The 17,736-nt window shown below is 46.5% G+C and overlaps 1 protein-coding gene across 2 annotated transcripts in view; it reads right to left on the bottom strand.

Annotated features, from left to right (window-relative positions):
• Window positions 1-17,736, bottom strand: part of sfmbt2 (Scm like with four mbt domains 2) — a 55,892-nt gene that overhangs the window by 28,883 nt on the left and 9,273 nt on the right. Inside the window, exons 3-8 of one of the 2 annotated variants that reach the window (XM_072707120.1) lie at window positions 15,097-15,188; window positions 11,861-12,101; window positions 10,513-10,533; window positions 3,471-3,559; window positions 2,521-2,764; window positions 1,085-1,182 (exon numbers count right to left, since the gene is read on the bottom strand). In XM_072707120.1, coding sequence (XP_072563221.1) covers window positions 1,085-1,182; window positions 2,521-2,764; window positions 3,471-3,559; window positions 10,513-10,533; window positions 11,861-12,101; window positions 15,097-15,188 — 785 coding nt within the window. The remainder of the gene's footprint in view (window positions 1-1,084; window positions 1,183-2,520; window positions 2,765-3,470; window positions 3,560-10,512; window positions 10,534-11,860; window positions 12,102-15,096; window positions 15,189-17,736) is intronic. The other variant, XM_072707142.1, reaches the window with a different exon arrangement.

Genomic DNA, 17,736 nt, shown 5'->3' with positions numbered 1-17,736 from the left:
CTGTTGTTACCTTGCACATGTGTGTGTGTGTATGTGTGTGTGTGTATGTGTGTGTGTGTATGTGTGTGTGTGTGTGGGGGAGGGGGGGGTTCAGTTAGCTGAAGCCCTCTGAGGACTGATGGACACGAGTGGCAATCGGCAGTCGCCCTGCAGTCTCCTTCTCAAACACAGAAGCTACTGACATGACTGGCATTCCTGCAAAAACAACCATGCATATTTGTTTACTCTTCATTCGGTCAGCGGGTGGCAAACCGGTTAAAGACAGACTGTTTACCGGGTCAATTCCCTACTCTATCAGAGACAACTATCTGGAATTGCTTCAATTATTTCCCCACAGTAAACATATCGTTAAAACGTAAAAATCTTAGTGTCACAATATTCACTAGATAAATCACAATTTATCTATATTTATCTATTTGTGTAAAGGAATTAATGCTTTAGTTTACAGCTTGCAATTTGTATTTCCTAGTGAAGATTATTTAGACTATTTTTGCCAAGCCTGAAACCAGCACAGACACACCCAGCCCGCTGTTCCCCTGTCCCGCGCGTAAATGACGGGCTGGGGGTGTCTAATTGGACAACAAGCCCACAGACTGTGCCCTGCTTCCTTGAAGGTGACACTCTGTGTTCCTTGCCGGCCCACCTGACTTGCCATCATTATTTCCGCACAAATGGATTCACAGTGTGAATACATTATTCATTCCGGGCCTGAAACATCCAGCTTTCATTCAGGCTCTGTAAAAATAGACCTTTTTTTCCACCGCTGCTGCTTCTATTTGGCTGTACGTCCCGTTTCCGCGGCTGGGCTTCGAGAACGGTGCGCTCGCTTTAATAACAAACTGTATTGGGTCTCCGGGAGACTGCATGCTGATTTTGTGGACTCCCCACTGAACACCATCTCAGAGCGAAAACAGCCCTGCGATTAGAAAATGGATTCCTGTGACCGAACAGGATGAATTCCTGTCCGCAATTCCTGGGCCAAGGGCAGTCAGCCAATCAGGACCAATTAGGCTCTGAGTGTCCGTCGTTGCTGTCCAATCACACAGCCGGCACGCGCTCGTGTTCCCTCCCAGTGGCCCCTGACCTTAAACACTTCCAAAGGTAGTGGGTTCTGCTCCGCCTCGGCACGCGCCTGCACCAAGGCCTCCTGCCACTCGGGGGTGCTCTTCAGACTCCGCAGCTCTGTGGGGAGACAAGAGAGACAGCAGAATGGACTCAGATGACACCCTCAGCTGCCATGCATCTGCACCAAAAAATTAGATACGTCAGAAGTTTCTTCAGTAACAGAAAATATTATGCTTTCATTGGAACCTCAGAACCTGTATAGCCCATGGTGTATGTCCCATAAGCTATTCGCATGCCTACAAAACAACAAGCCCTATACATAACAAAACAAGTCCTGTAGCCTAAAGGCAACTTTTACAAGATCTTAGGTTTATATATACACCCCTTCCCCTCCAGGGCCTCTGAAGGCTATGACATCATCCTGCACGCGTCATCACTCCATCGTCCCACTGAAAAACATCTGGGTTTTTTTCTTTCTTTTTCTGCTTCCTGATGACTTTCAAGATAACAATGACGGAGAATCCAGTCGATGCAGGAATGAGGAACGACGCAGCGCGGCTCGCGTGAGTCACGGCGGTCCGTGAATCCCCGGCCAGCACCCAAAGAGACCTGCAGAATTCCACAGTGCTTCCCAGAAATCGCCAAGCCGCTGAGATCAGACGACAGACACGCCTGGTGGACGGAAGCGGTTTCCTCTGCACGTCAGAAAGCTTCCTTTGTCCGATTAAAGATCCTGTGTCACCAACACCAGGGTCAGACTGCTCTATAATTAGCGGTGACCACAGGGTTTGTGTCGTAGCAATTGGGACATTCCTGTCCAGGTCACCAGGGACTAGGACACTTTTGATGACGTCAGAGTCACCCCCCCGCCCATAACAAGAAAACAAAAACACTGCCAGTGAGGTAAGCACAGTATAAACAATCCTTCCAGTGTCTGTACTGGCCCCCACAGCCACAGTGCAAAATGACTGGCTCTGAGCAACAAAAAGGCATCTTCTGCAGGAACGTCGTCAGCGTTACATCACCCCGTCCCCTACAAAGGTCTCACCTGCTTCTCCTGGGGGGGGGCAGAGCGTGGCTCAGCAGGTTTGGTTTAATCAGTTAACCAGCTCATGCAAAATAGTGACATTCTGAGCAAAGGTTCCAATTCCCCCGAAAATCTCCAAGGCTACCAGAGAAATGACTGACCCTACCCTTGGGCCAGACTTCACTGTCTCCTGTATGTGTCTGTGTAGCTCAAAGGAGAGCTACATGGAATATGTGAAAACTTAACGAATTCCAGTGCAAATGGCAAATAAAAGCACCATTTAATTTTTGCTTCATTTAATTTTTGCAGCGACACAACATAAAGCGTCCAAAAGCTGGGTCGACGAGGCTTCAGGCGACACTCTCTGTGCCCGTGAAGCAGGCCTCCGCAGGCCTGCACGCCGGCCCCGGGTTCGGGCACTGCCTTACCAGCAGGAGGCTCCATGGTGTAGTGATTCTCATGGCACCAACCCACGGGCCGGAGCCGCACATCCAGGTAGAAGAGCCAGGTGTCGTGGGCTTCATCCTCCAAGCCCACGTGGCGCAGATGTAGCCGGCCGCCTGTGTTCTCCAGCACCCGCGCCGTCCAGTACAGGAAGGGCTCTCGCATGTCCTGGAGCTCCACCACGGAGCCTGCTGTGATCAGGTCCACCGTGTTCTTCCCACGCATGGGCTGCAGGGGCAGATGACCATGCCAGTCAGGGGCTTTTCTTTACTGACCTCCAGTTCCTCTGACCCAGAAACCCTGGATGGGGCCTCTAGAAGCCAAAGGGCTTGTGAGGGGAACTGAAACCGTATTTTAAGTGTAATGAATTGCATTTCAGCTTTAAATACAGTCCAGTCTGTCTGGGTCTGCATCTTCAGAAGCCTGCTAAGGAACCACCAAGCGCTTCCTGGTGTGAATGGTCAGAGGTCACAGACAAGCTGCTCCACTCCCCCTGGAGGAGGTCTGAGGATGATCGTGGAGACCGTGAGGCTATTTGTGGTCTATTTGCAGGGATTCTTCTGGCCAACACATGCGAAAGGGACACAGCCCAGTCAAGGTCAAAGGCCAGAGATCTAGCAGACACTCCGCTGATATTAATGTTTAACGCTACAGGTGCATGTGCTGGTCCCATCTGAGGAACAGCCCTGGTTGATAGGGTCACTATAGTGGGAACTCACCATTTTCTGATATAGGACCCTCCCATGTATTAAGAAAAGTATCTAAGGGTTAGGGTTAGGGTTAGGGTTAGGTAGCCAACTCTACCTCAACTCTAGTGATAATCTTTAAATATCTACTCGCACGGCTCCACGACCAGCACTGCAAGTTCTGTGGCCATTGTTGGACAGTTAGATGTGTGTCGTGTAAGGATACAGGGAGCGAGCGGGATTCTCACCCCTTCCAGCAGGTTGGCGGGCGCGGTCCTAGCACCGGTCAACTCCTGGATCAGAAACTCTGTCCAGTCGCTGCAGCGTTCCTTTATGGCTTCAAAGAGAGGGGTGACATCGTCAGGGAACACTAGTCTATGTATGCAGCCCACCACGATTTTCCAGAATCTTTTTTTAAGGTGCACAAATACACAAAGAAATACACATTAGTACAAGCAGATGCGTACAGTCAGCTACTCGGCCGAGCGCGGTGAGTGAGGTGTTCAGCAGAAAGTAAACGTTAACGGACACGGTGCCCTTGTTAGCGTGAGAGGGGGCAAGACGAGGGTCCAGGATGGGGGGGGGGGGTCAAGGCACCCATCCACCACACTCTCACAGGAACTACAGTGGGCAGTGGTGGCCCAATGGCTAGGGAAGTGCATTCGTAATCAAAAGACTGCTGGTTCGAATCCCTGACCAGCAAAGTGCCACTGAGGTAACCTGAGCAAGGTACTTCTCCCCGGGCGCCGAATTAGCTGCCCCCTGCTATGTCACCATGTCACATATGGGTGAAGTGCAGAGGACACATTTTGTTGTTGTGTGCTGTGGTGTGTCAACAATGAATTCTAATCACAAAAAAAAGACATAAACACAGTTGGTGTGTGTCCCACCCCCACAGAGTCACCTACCAGGCCAGGGATCCTTGTATGAATTAAACAGCTCATCCTCCAGTAACCTTAGCAATGTGCTGATGTATAATTCATGGACACTGTGGGGCTGTGATTGGGTTTAAACCTGCTGGGAACATGGGGGTCTAGTCCAATGGCAGAGGGCACTGCTGAATCCCTGCCCCTAAAATGCCACACCTCCTCTGTACTGCCCTGTATTTCACGTCGAACTCAGTCTGAGATCCTGGCATTTCTTCTTATCATCCAAAGAAGAATGCTAAACCATGAAATGAGGAAGCTGCACCTGAAGGTCACATCCACTGATTGTAGGAGACCAAAGGCCAAAGTTGCAGCCAGGGGTTGTTGGGGGGGGGGGGAATTAACCAGAGTCTAGTTTAGGCAGAAACTTAGTGGAGGACCAGGTCCTGCTGTCAACCGGCCCGAACCAAAACTCACTCCACAAAGTCCGCTTTGAGAAGACTCTTGTGTTTCCTCTTACTCATTCTATCTCTCACCCATTTCCACAGCTGCACTGGTTTATCGAAGAACAGATTAAGTATTTAAAGTTCCCTTTTCAGATTAGTCAACCAGCCATTTACAGTTCAACAAGCAGCAGGTGAACAAACAGGGAACCGCTAAGTTATGTGGGATCTTGCACCCTTGGCTTCTTATCCGCTGGCTCTTCTGTAGTGGTTCAGCTGAGTGGACCTCAGCTCCCAACACCGCAGTGCATCATCTCCCCAAACATCAGAAGGTCCAGCGAAAGATGTTCAATACCTGGGCTACAGCAAATAATACTTCACTCCGGAAGTCTTCTAAAGCCTCAGCTGCAGGTGATTCCTATACTGTACTGTGATTTTGCATCTGTGAGGCAACAGCTACCAGTAAGTCACCCTGGATAACGGCAACAGCAAATAAAATAAATAACCATTTCAGTCATCCACTCAATCCTCTACAGTCGGTATATGACAAGATCACACACCAAGAACGCAAAGATTGTACTTGTGGTCTTGGCAAGACCAGTCTTGCTAACTTGTCTCTCAAGAATGAAGCTGGGGTGCAGTGAATCATGGGACTGATCTTGTTCGGCGAGGATGCAGACGATGCATCCTTGATATTTGGTGCGAGGCAAGAACAACATCCGAGGATTTTTATCATCCTCTGTGCTTCTGTTCCCAATGGAAGATGATGTGAAGTGAGGTAATGTTTCTTATCCTGACCTTACTGGTGATTTTGGTCACTGAGCATCATGGGAACCACTAACTGATCCACAGCTCCTCTGCAGCCTTCATTTTACAGTTTTATGGAAGCAACACTTCCTGTAGCTTCCCAACTGCAGAATAGAATGAGAGCCCTGGATAAACCTGATAATAATCCATCCAGCTACCCATCCACTCATTCTCTGTTCTGCTTATCCAGCTGAGAACTGCCGTACAAAGACTAATATCAAAGCAAGCAACAGTTTAAGCTCAAATCGAATGGTCCTGCGTGGAAAGGAATGTTCAGTTTTCACAAAACATTCACCAGACAAGGGGAGCAATCTGGACTAATTTCTGTGTAGTTTCTTCAAGTGATTTTGAAGGCAAGTATGTTTGACACTAATGACCTCTGCAGTCTCAATGTGGAGCTGGTCCATTTGAGGACATTCATTTAAAGGTTTGTGTTGAGTGGACATTGCATCCAGGATTGAGAGCAGATTTTCCCAAAAATTCGTCAGTTCGCCCAACTAATCAGCTTTACAAGACATCTAATGATCTTGGCCCAGGGCACCTGGTACCAAATCTGGTGCCCATTGCATCAACGGTCTAGGAAAAGAAATCAGTTGAAAAATTTTGGAAATTTACGATGGTAGGAAAATGAGTAAAGTGGAATAAAGGACTTGAATGATAGAGAATATTATGAAGCTTCTTAAAACACACATGACACCAAAGTGCATATGTCCAGGCCATGTGAGTTATGGGCAAAATGACAGCAAAACACTCCCAAGGTGTGCGAGTCTGATGACATATAATGATCTGTGCAATGATTACAGCTACACATCCATTAACACTAAAAAAGCAACAATACTAATAGATGCATCAAGATCAAACTTCTTTAGTGGCAGAAAATCACACACAGATCAAATTGAAACAAAAAGGCCAAAACTGACTATACTGAAATTATAAATGACAACAGTATCTGACATAAGGCCCAGTGTAAATATGTACTGGGTGCATACAGCATAAACATGTACAGTGTCGTGGAAACTGCGGCTTCACACAGTCTCTGCTGCTCTGACTAAGGACTCTTAAAGGGGCCCCTCCGTTGCAAAGAATTCTCTTCTGTTTCTCTCTCTCTCTCACTCCCTCCGTCTCTAGTTCCCGTCTTCAAATCGGTTCAAGTGCTGTATTGTCATGCTAAATTCACATCCACATAATCAAGGCGAGCGCAACATCGTCAACGGCGCCCATAACGGCAACGCAAAAAAAACCATAGCTAATGGCGCATCGCGCTCAAAGAAAGTGCTTCTTCATTAACCCCCCTTCCTACACTTCTCCCTCATCTTCATTCTCTCTCTCCTGCCCTCTCCGCTGAAAATCCCGCCGTGTATGCAGAGCGTTCAGCAGATAGAATGTAAATCAGTGCCCAACCTTGGGGGGGGGTTGGTTATGGTCTTCCTCAGTGGACTCCCACGAAACAATAACCGCATCGTTTATGCGTGTGGAGATGCCACTTGTTTCAGATGATGTCTCTCTGCTGAGCGGCACGCAAAGCAAACATCTATTATGCAAATATCTTATGGAAATCTTTCACGCAAACGAGCGAGGACTGATTTCAAGGATTTATTTTTAAAGTAATCAGAGGCATTAAGGGCAGGGCTGGAAAAAACAAAAACATGTCAGAAATGTTCTGTTTATTCTGATGCAACATCACCACTTTAATTACTTCACAGGCAGCCAAAGTAATTAAAAAACGAAAAACAAAAAACCATTAGTGATTTTATAAATAAGAGACGTTCCCTCAGACATTAATACGCATTAATATTAATAATTCTGACTGCAGCAGCAAACAGTCTCATGAAATTCCCGCTGAAAAAAAAACTGTTAACCTTACCCCCCTCCACACACCCACGCATGGGTACATCCTAATCATTTCACAGGAGGCCGGGAAAAGCCTTCAGTGCTGCCATAGTGACTTCAGGAAACTGCTGAGCCTGTCACGGTCACCGAGGCCTTCCGAAGTCCCGCGAGACATCGCCGTTTCTCGCGAAGAACGCGGCTCGTCCCTCCCGACCAGACGGGCGTGAGTTCGGCCGGAAGCGGCAGCTTCAGCGTGACGCCTGACGAAGTGTCGCTGTTTCAGCAGAAAAGCCCAGAGTTGCCCTCGAGTTTGACGGAGGGAGGTGTCATTTCACACAGCAGTGCGTGGTTCTGACACGCACTCACACACACACACACACGCACACACACACACACACACTCACATGTCCATGTGTTCATTCACACACATCTTTCTGTTTGTGCCTTCAATTGACTACTATTAATGAAATCAATTACCCTAAATCAAAAATCACCAAAACTCAAAAAGCAATTAAAAAAATTCATGACTAACTATAACTTTCCACCATTTTGTTAATTCGTTGTTTTTTTCCCCAGCCCTGCCCTGGCATTTCCACCCAGAACAGGGATCCCCTTTTTCTGAATTTTCCAGTCATTACTGGAACATATTCTAACATGCAGTCCTCACAAGGAGAGAGAAACAAAACCACATAAACACACTAAAGCACCGAGGCACAAACACAAACACCCGCATGCAGCCGTGTCATTAACAGAGCTGTACTTGCATAAGACCCGTATGTGAGAGACAGCAAACAACGACCAGTTGGAAACAAAGGAGTTTGCAAATGACCTTCATCATCATCATCATCCTAGTCCTCAGAGAAGCCCGAAGTCATTTGGGTAGCAAAGCATGCGGGTAACTTTGAGAGTCTTTCTGTCTTCAGGAGGGTGTGGTCAGTGAGATGGCCATGGGGGGGGTTGGTGGCACGAGGCAACCACACAACACTCAGAAGCAGACTTTAACCCAATTGCACCAGTACGCAACTGCAAGGATCGGAACTGGAAACGGTAAGGGGATAACATCACTGCGAGGACCAGTGCTACAGGCAGAAAGTGGATCACCTTACTATAAGGATCAGCACCGCAAACAGGAAGTGGATCACCTCACTGTACGGATCAGCACTGCAAACAGGAAGTGGATTACCTCAGCTAGAAGTGTCTCCATTCAGCTAAAGAAGCACAGAAAAAATAAATCTTTTCAGAATGCAGCAGCATACGCCAGGAGAGGAGCTGCTCTGGTTCTGGGGATTAGTTCGTACTGTGAAATTCACCCTCCGCTTCCCTGCACTGGAGCCTGGGAGATTCCAACGACGTCAGACTGAGCACACACATACACAGACGCACGGCACATTGACACAGAATTAAGATAGAGGCACGATTGCTGGATACTTCACACTTCTTGTTTTTTCACAGGCTAATCTATTCATTTGCCGAAGAGGAAATGTGCTTTGTTTCATTTCATTGCGTGAAAGTTACCTCTGCTTTGGCACTATGATGGGCTCACACAAACACACACACACACAGAAACACAAACACACACACAAACACAGAAACACAAACACACACACACACAGAAACACAAACACACACACACACACAAACACAAACACACACACACAAAAACACAAACACACTCACACACACAGAAACACAAACACACACACATACACACAAACACACAGAAACACAAACACAAACACACACACACACACACAAACACACACACACATACACACACACAGAAACACAAACACACACACACATACACACACACACCAACACAAACACACACACAGAAACACAAACACACACACACACAGAAACACAAACACACACACACACACATACACACACACACACACAAACACACACACAAACACACACACACACACACATACACACACACACACACAAACACACACACACACACACACACACACAGAAACACACACACAAACACACACACACACAAAAAAATTCTGACTGGAAGAGCTGGGGATCTGGCTGCCAGGTACAAAATGAATCAGAAAATATAAAATAATGAACAATGCTCACTGAATAGTCACAGCAGGCCTGCTGGCGCCTCCATTTCCAACTTACTTAATTTATTTCACAGTATATAAATATATTCGGAGGAGGCAAATCCCCAAACACTTTATTTTGTGCAGAATCATGAACGTCAGTCTTAACGAATCGTTGCTTCCTTATCTGCCGTAAGCCGATTACTTCACACTCATTTATGAATTCTTAAAGAGACAAATTTCTCAAATGGCGACGTTTACAAGGTCTATGCTGAGAAAATAGAAGCGATTTTTCATCCAAAGTCATGAGATTCAAAGAGAAAACACCCTAGAGTTCTGCTGCTTGTACTCTAAGGAGCATAAATATCCTTAAACAGGGCATGACATCATCATGAGAAGGAGGTGTGGCATGGTGTCTGTAAGGGAGTGTCAGGTGACTAGGGCTGGCCATGCTGATTGGCTGTACCTGTCCTCCATGCAGAAATGCAGTCCATGCAGGTGGGTCTGCAGGCCAGAGAGGCTTAGAGTGATCCTGCAGGACCCACCGTCCAACAGCAGGACCTTGTGCTCATTCAGCAGTCAGTTGGATTTCCATGGGAGGGTACAGTGAATGCTGGGAGGACCAGGGGGAGGGACTTTTTCTGCTCGAGATGTTTTCCTGACTCGTTAATGCTAGTAGCATTAGCCATTTCCAGTGAGTCAGGGCACAAACTCTCTACTCATCTATGACAGAACCAGCAGGTGTCACTTAGCTAACCTTCACCTCACAAGGACAGGTATTAAAATGAATTAGCATGAACACCCACATGCCCACCTCCCCGCACAGGGCACACTGCACCCTGATCGTGCCCCTGACACCTTAAACTCACTCTCACACATCACAAGAAAGACTCAGCGAGTCTCAGTGGGGAACAGAATCTGCTGAAAGAACGCCTACGCAACACAAAAAATGACAACAAAAAGCCCTGATCTGCTCCTGACCGGTAAGAGCTGACAGGAACTGGTTAGCCACAGTGCTAACAGTGACGCTCATGCACGGACTCTTATCAGCAACGGCAAGCATGACGGCTCCGAGTCCAGAAGACAAAAAACAAAAGATCACACAAAGAGACAGCCAGACACAGGAGAGACATGCAACATGGGGCTGAAAGGGGTCACGGCCTTCAAACTACAGCTGAGAGCACAGAGCCCAAGACAAGTCACCAAGCATGCACTGTGTGGTGACGGCAGGCAGTGGAAGCAGCGGCAGAGGCAGAGCTAGAGGCCACAGAGAGCCCCGCTTACCTTTTCTTAGGTAAACGTTATCTGAGAAAGAGAGAGAAATAGAGACAAAATGTAACACAACCAGCAGGGATGGTTACCGCCATGAGGATGGTGACCGCCGCAGTGAGATAGTGCTTCTGCCACACTATCAGGATGTGAGACAAACTCCCCCTGTCCCCTCTACCCTCGTAAAGGGGGGAGCAAAGAATTAGTAGGATTCAGTACTGAAAATGTCCCGATTTGCAAACCACGTCACACCACGTGACGCCGGAATGGTCGGGAGGTGAAATCGAAATTAGATCTTGAAAGTGAAAGTGAAATTCATCTTTTAACCTACTTATATAAATATAAAATCTCTGCTGGCATCCGTTCAGCCGGCCAGCTGCCGTAAGCCTGTAGCACATGGCATCAAAGTTTTTCCGAGTTAGCGACATCTGGCTAATGCTAAGTTTAATGCAGGCAGGGATGCAGGCAGAATGAGGACACTCGGGCCTCTATGGGGACGCGAGCACACAACTCCAATTATCACCCATCACCCGCAAGTGTAGCCTTATTAGTGATTTTTGTTTTGGTTTGAAAATAAGTGATGTGAGCAAAATCTGAAGAATCTGAATAGCGCTAACATGACTGTTAATGCGAATCGCTCACACGTGCTCCTTGCTGGCTCTCTGGCGGTCCTCACCTCCAGGTGCATATGCAGGGGTGGGGCCACAGGGGTGGGGACACAGGGGAGGGGACACAGGGGAGGGGCCACAGGGGTGGGGACACAGGGGTGGGGACACAGGGGAGGGGACACAGGGGAGGGGACACAGGGGTGGGGCCACAGGGGTGGGGACACAGGGGAGGGGACACAGGGGAGGGGACACAGGGGAGGGGCCACAGGGGTGGGGACACAGGGGAGGGGACACAGGGGAGGGGACACAGGGGAGGGGCCACAGGTGCACTGCCTAATCACTCACTGATTCAAAACGTATCATTGGCTAATGAGATGATTAGCCCCTCTGTATGAATTTTGGCCCCTCTTATGCCCCCCCCCCCTTGAAAAATCCTAGAATCACCCCTGTTGTAACAAGCAAGTACTAGTGGACAAGGAATGTGATGCCGACATCCCTCCGTCCCCCGGCAACCCGGCCTGTACATCTATACATCTCCCGAATCAATGTGGAGAATCATTCTTCAAGCAGGATCAGGTTACTTAAGAACCTCAGACTGGCGTCAGTCGCGACTGCAGCCTTTGACGGTTATTTTTAATTCCCGCCAACGATCGACTGAACTTCCTTAAACTAAAATTAGAGGTAGGGCTTCCTTCCCCTTACCCTGGGGAGGGTGGCGCGGTGAGGAAGACCGTGGCGGGGGGGCATACGCTCACCTTCCGGGGGCATCAGCACCTTGTTGTTCTGGGTGCACCAGCCCACAGGGTGCAGGTCAGCCGTCATGACGTCGCACCAGAAATCGGCCTTGCGCTCGTCACCGTAGCCGCAGAAACGTAGCAGCAGCAGCTGTCCACACGTGGTGATGATGGTCGCCACCCAGTAAGTGTCCGGATTGCCCTTATTGGCCACCTCCAGCTTCATCCCGGGCTGGAAACTGCTCTGCAGGCTGATCTCCACCTGCGGGAACCAATCGGAGAGCAGCATGTCACAGAGAGGGAGACACCCGACTGGCTGTCACCAGGGCGACACCAACAAGGTTCAAATTAGAGCGAAGATGACACCTCGACAACAGCCAAAACACTGAAAAGTCCACTTCACAGCTTCATAAATAGGTATGCACCTGAACAGGTGGGTGTCGGGCACCCAGGCTAGCGAGGTCATCAAACGTCCAGGTGGGGGTTCTGCTTCATTTGCTTACTATTTAAAGACCTTCTGTTTAACCAAGACCAGCAGGAAAGGGCATGTGTGAGAGCACCTATCCGGGGGGGGGGAAGGTACAAAGGTCACCTTGGTTACAGGAATTTATAGTATGGATACCTAACAGTAGGTACTACTAGTCATTGGAACACCTGGATAGATTGCAGGTGACCAACACAGAGGCCAAGGAGAGTTTCTGACCCATCGCACATGCGTGTACTCTGAAGGTGCCGCTGAGAAGCCCTGTGTGGGCCCTACAGCATCAAACCAGTAGTCACAAATCCAAAACCTGGCCATGACTGTTGTTTTACAACAACTGGACCGCAACCAAAAAGTAACCAAATCCAAGGGCACTTTTCAGGTGCCGTACTATTGGTACTTCAAGGCGTCAGATTTCCACTGGCGTAAAAACTGGTACCGGCACTGAATGATATCAAATTAGGGCATTTTGTACTGAATTTGAAAAATAGCTGCAGTATATTATAGGGCTCGGTGCAATATTATGCATGTTACGCACGTGAAATTCTTACATCGTTAATAAGCTAATTTAAAATCAGGCTTCTTCTTACCTTCATATAGTACGGACATTGAAATGCAGGGAGTTTAAGATTCACTAAAACTATTTTAAAATGATCTAGTGAATGTTTAAAAAATCAGTTTGAAGTTTACATCCGCTGCTTTTGCTTAAGTGCTGTATGCGTTCTCTGAGACAATCATAATCGTTTTCATCCTGTTTAAATCCCCCTAGATGGGTTTGTGAGAAACTTCTTTTTGCTTTAAAAATATCCCAATTTTTATCAAAGTGAAATTACATCACTATACTTGGAAATGTTCCAATACCATGCTGTCTTAGTATATTACATGAAAAACTTTTTAAATTTCCTGTCATGCCATACTGATCTTGTTCTATCTGTTCTTACCGACCAAATCATAATTAATCTTTTTTTAACTTTGCATATTGTTGTTTTCTGAGTTTGTAACATTTTTCAAGACTGCGATTGCATTGTGTTGAGGCATAACTAATCATTGTGTTGAGGCATAACTAATCAGCAAAAAAAGCACTGCCAATCTCACCCCAAAGTTACAAAAAAGTACCCCTGCTGGTTTGGTACTTTGAGTAATGGAACTTTTGGTACTGGTACTGGACCGGAAGTCAATGGAAAAGGGAAAGTACTGAAAGTAGTGGTCCAAAAGTATGGTACCTGGTGCGGTGGAAAGGCTCCCCAATTGGATTTAAGGTAGCAATTTTTTGTAGCGTTTTCAATGAAGACCTTTAGGATTTTTCCCTGAAGCCATGAAAAAGCCGACTGAAAATTCCCAGAATCCCTGACACATCACCGTAAGACAGAGTGTCATGAATCCCTTATGATCCCCAACATATTAAATCAATCACATAAAACAGGTATGAGGCCCATTGTACAAAAGCACCATGCGCTTTAAGGCATATCCGCTTGGACCCAAGGAATCTCTCCCTTATGGCCAGGATTATCAAACTCTGCTCATCGTTCGCTCTTAAAGGTGATTTTCCTGCTGTGATGGACCTCACCCTTAGAAAAGCGGGCTGATTAAACCCCGATCATGGTTCACTCTTAAAGGCGATTAACCCCGTCACTCACCAGCTTCCTCTCAAATGATGCCCGTTTTGCACAATCATGTTCTCTGTTTACCCTCAGTCAGTCCGTTTGTCAGCGTGTGGACAGCTGACATTAAGGGCTCGGCATACAGACTGGCCTTAACACTAGAGGTGTCCAGTGCAGCTGTGCCTTAACACTGCATCCCCCAATTACGGCAGCCTTGACGTTGCTCTCCGCGCAGGAGCTGAAGGAACTTCAAGGAGCTGTACTGCACTAATCTATGTATGAATGTTTTTAAGCTCAAAAGGATAATTGCAGTGCAGCCCTGCTGGCTCAACTGCAGTAAAACTTATGCTAATGCACGTCTCCTTACATAATGTTCCTAAAGGTGTAAGAAGTTTTGGCTACATTACAAATTATACACAGTTAAAATTTGAGCCGAAGATCCTGTCCGCCATTCTAGAGGAGCATCTGGCCTATACTAATATTCTCAGGATTCTTCCGGAGTCTTCCAGGATGGTGACTGTGAACCGCTGCTCTGCACAGATTCAGGGCCACAGCAGATGTAGGAAGGTCAAGGAGCTGAAGACCACTTTGGCCTCAGTGTCTACCTCTGTGGTCACATGTCCACAGGGCGGGACGTCACAAACACACTGGACGCTGGTCTGACGGCGCCTGCCTGTAGCTTCCCATTAAGATGCGCGACTAACACTTCCTTTCCTGATATGACTTACGCTGGATTTAGAGTCACTGGAGCAAAAGTACAAAATGAAGAAAACTGAACTGCAGCCCGTGAAAGTAATGTTACAGACTTACTATGTTTTTAGTACAAACTGGCAATACAGCACATTCTAAAACCATAAACCGACTTAACCAATCAAACCAAGAGCAGTGAACCCAATGCTAAACTCTTATAAAGTGTGAAGTGTAAATTCAAGTAAACCACCACGAACACTAAAGCCTAATGTAAACCCTACAGTAAAACTGACATTAAACAGCACAAAACCCTTAAGTAAACCCGACAGCAAACATTCTACTAAACCCTACAATAAAAGCAACATTAAACAAAGCACATAGTTCTTAAGTAACCCATACGGCAAGCATTTAACTCTCGCGGTGCCTTTTATTCCCCACATTTGTCGCAACTCACAGGATAAAGACGGACTGAGGGATTAACTCACATGTTTGAAGGCAGTGTGGGGGGCGGCCACTGCCCCGTTCTCCTCCAGGAACTCCTCCCAGCTGAAGTCCACCTCCTCTGTGGAGTCTCCATCTAGCACAGATCACAACATTCACAAAGAAGGCGGCAATAACGCAATAAAACGGAGGCTGGTGTGAGAATCGATTCAGTGGCGTGTGACAGAGTCTCCGACATAGAACGCTGCATTAAGTCGGCGGACAAACACCAGGGCTGCCTTTGTCAGCGACACGGCCGTGAAGTTAGTAGTATTTCCCACTGACAGCTAGACAGGTGACCAGGCAAGAGGCAGAGAAGCCCCCCCCCCCCCCCCCCGCAAGTTAACAAATACAGGAAACACAAATGCAAAAGCAGTGATAAAGGACACAATTTCACAGGAATGTAACACTTTACGTGTGACTGCCTCAGCCATCACACGCGGAGGCAGACGAGCTTGGAGACCCTCATCGCCGGCTCACGCCACATCGCTTCATTCTGTATATTTGGCTGCTTTCTAAAGCTTTTCAGGTGTGAAGGAACAGCCAGTTTTCTGAGTCAACCTGGGGGCCTCTTATTCCACAGAGCCATTAAAAGTGACTTTTAAAAGTGGCTTTTGTGTGACTCACACTTCTAGCTCTCAATAGATGCACATTTGCCAGCTCGAGTCCCCGCGGCACGGCCATCAAATGAAATGTTTTAATGCAGGGTGAATATGTTGATATAATCCCATTTCTGCCAAGGCTGTTGTGCCAGTGTACTGGAGGATTGGCTGCATTTTGCTGCAGAATTGGTTTTTTTGGGGGTTGCATGCTGTAGCTCCTGAAATTTACAAATATTTTCTATTTCTGAAGACTTTTCTTTCAAACTGGTTGAAACTTGGCCATTTTTCAACCGATTAAATGACTGAAGACAAAAAATACATCATTCTTAAGCATGAACCGATTTTTTTCTTTGAATTAGTCAGCAGAAAAAACTCGGCAAAATGTTTAACATTTGCATGTAGTAATTGTATGCTGTTGTATACAAACTTGCTTTTGATTAAAAGAGTGACTTTCAGAATTCTGTTCACACACAATTTGGCCCTTTAAACAAGAAAATAATAATTACAACGGCACTTCTACAACATAAGAACATAAGAACATAAGAAATTTACAAACGAGAGGAGGCCATTCGGCCCATCAAGCTCGTTTGGGGAGAACTTAGCTAATATCTCAGAGTTGTTAAAATCTTATCTAGCTCTGATTTAAAGGAACCCATGGTTTTAGCTTCCACTACAATAGCAGGAAGACTATTCCATACTCTGACTACACGCTGTGTAAAGAAGTGCTTCCTCAAATTTGTTTTAAAATGTTCTCCCGCTAATTTCCACTTATGGCCACGAGTTCTAGTATTTAGACTAATATTGAAATAGTCATTTGGCTGAACAGCATCCAGACCCGTTAGAATCTTATAGACCTGAATCATATCCCCCCTTAGTCTCCTTTGCTCAAGGCTGAACAGATTCAGTTCCGCTAACCTCTCCTCGTAAGACATTCCTCTAAGACCAGGAATCATTCTCGTAGCTCTTCGTTGCACCTTTTCTAAGGCAGCAATGTCCTTCTTGAGGTATGGTGACCAAACCTGCACACAGTATTCTAGGTGGGGTCTTACCAAGGAATTATATAAGTGTAACATCACCTCCCTTGACTTAAACTCCACACATCTAGAGATATAACCCAACATTCTGTTCGCCTTTTTTATTGCTTCCCCACATTGGCGAGAGTGGGACATGGAAGCATCAACATACATACCGAGATCTTTCTCGTAATCAGCTACCTTTATTTCAGTGGAACCCATAAAATATCTGTACTGTATATTTCTGCTCCCTGCATGGATTACCTTACATTTATCTGTGTTAAATTTCATCTGCCAAGTATCAGCCCATTCGCTAATTAAATCCAGATCCCGTTGAAGCCTCTCTGCTGCTTGAATAGTATCTGCTACCCCGCCCACCTTAGTGTCGTCTGCAAATTTAACCAGTTTACTGTATGTATTCGTGTCAATATCATTAATGTAAATTAGGAACAATAGTGGTCCTAAAATTGAACCCTGCGGTACCCCACTATAAACGGAGGCCCACTGTGACATAGTGCCTCTAATAACTACTCGCTGCTTCCTATCAGTTAGCCAGTTTTTGATCCAAGCTGCCACAGTTCCTAAAATTCCTGCAGCTTTAAGCTTTAACAAGAGCCGTTTGTGGGGGACAACATCAAAGGCTTTCTGGAAATCTAAGTAAATCACATCATAGGCCTTTTTGTGATCAATTTCACTTGTAGCTTCCTCAAAGAACTCAAGCAGATTCGTTAAGCAGGATCTACCTTTCCTAAATCCATGTTGGCTATCCTTTATAATGTTATTTGCATCTAGGTAATCTACCATTTTCACTTGAATTATAGCTTCCATTATTTTTCCAGTAATGCTAGTTAAACTGATTGGCCTATAGTTTGCTGGATTACTTCTATCCCCTTTTTTGAATATGGGTGTTATATTAGCATGCTTCCAATCTGATGGTACCACACCCGCAGATAACGATTTCTGGAATATTAAAGTCAAAGGTTGGCTAATAATATCCCTCATCTCTTTCAAGACTAAAGGTAAGATGCCA

The sequence above is a fragment of the Paramormyrops kingsleyae genome, chromosome 1, assembly GCF_048594095.1.
Source record: "Paramormyrops kingsleyae isolate MSU_618 chromosome 1, PKINGS_0.4, whole genome shotgun sequence".
Taxonomy (NCBI): Eukaryota; Metazoa; Chordata; class Actinopteri; order Osteoglossiformes; family Mormyridae; genus Paramormyrops; species Paramormyrops kingsleyae.
This window is presented reverse-complemented; position numbering and strand designations above follow the sequence as displayed.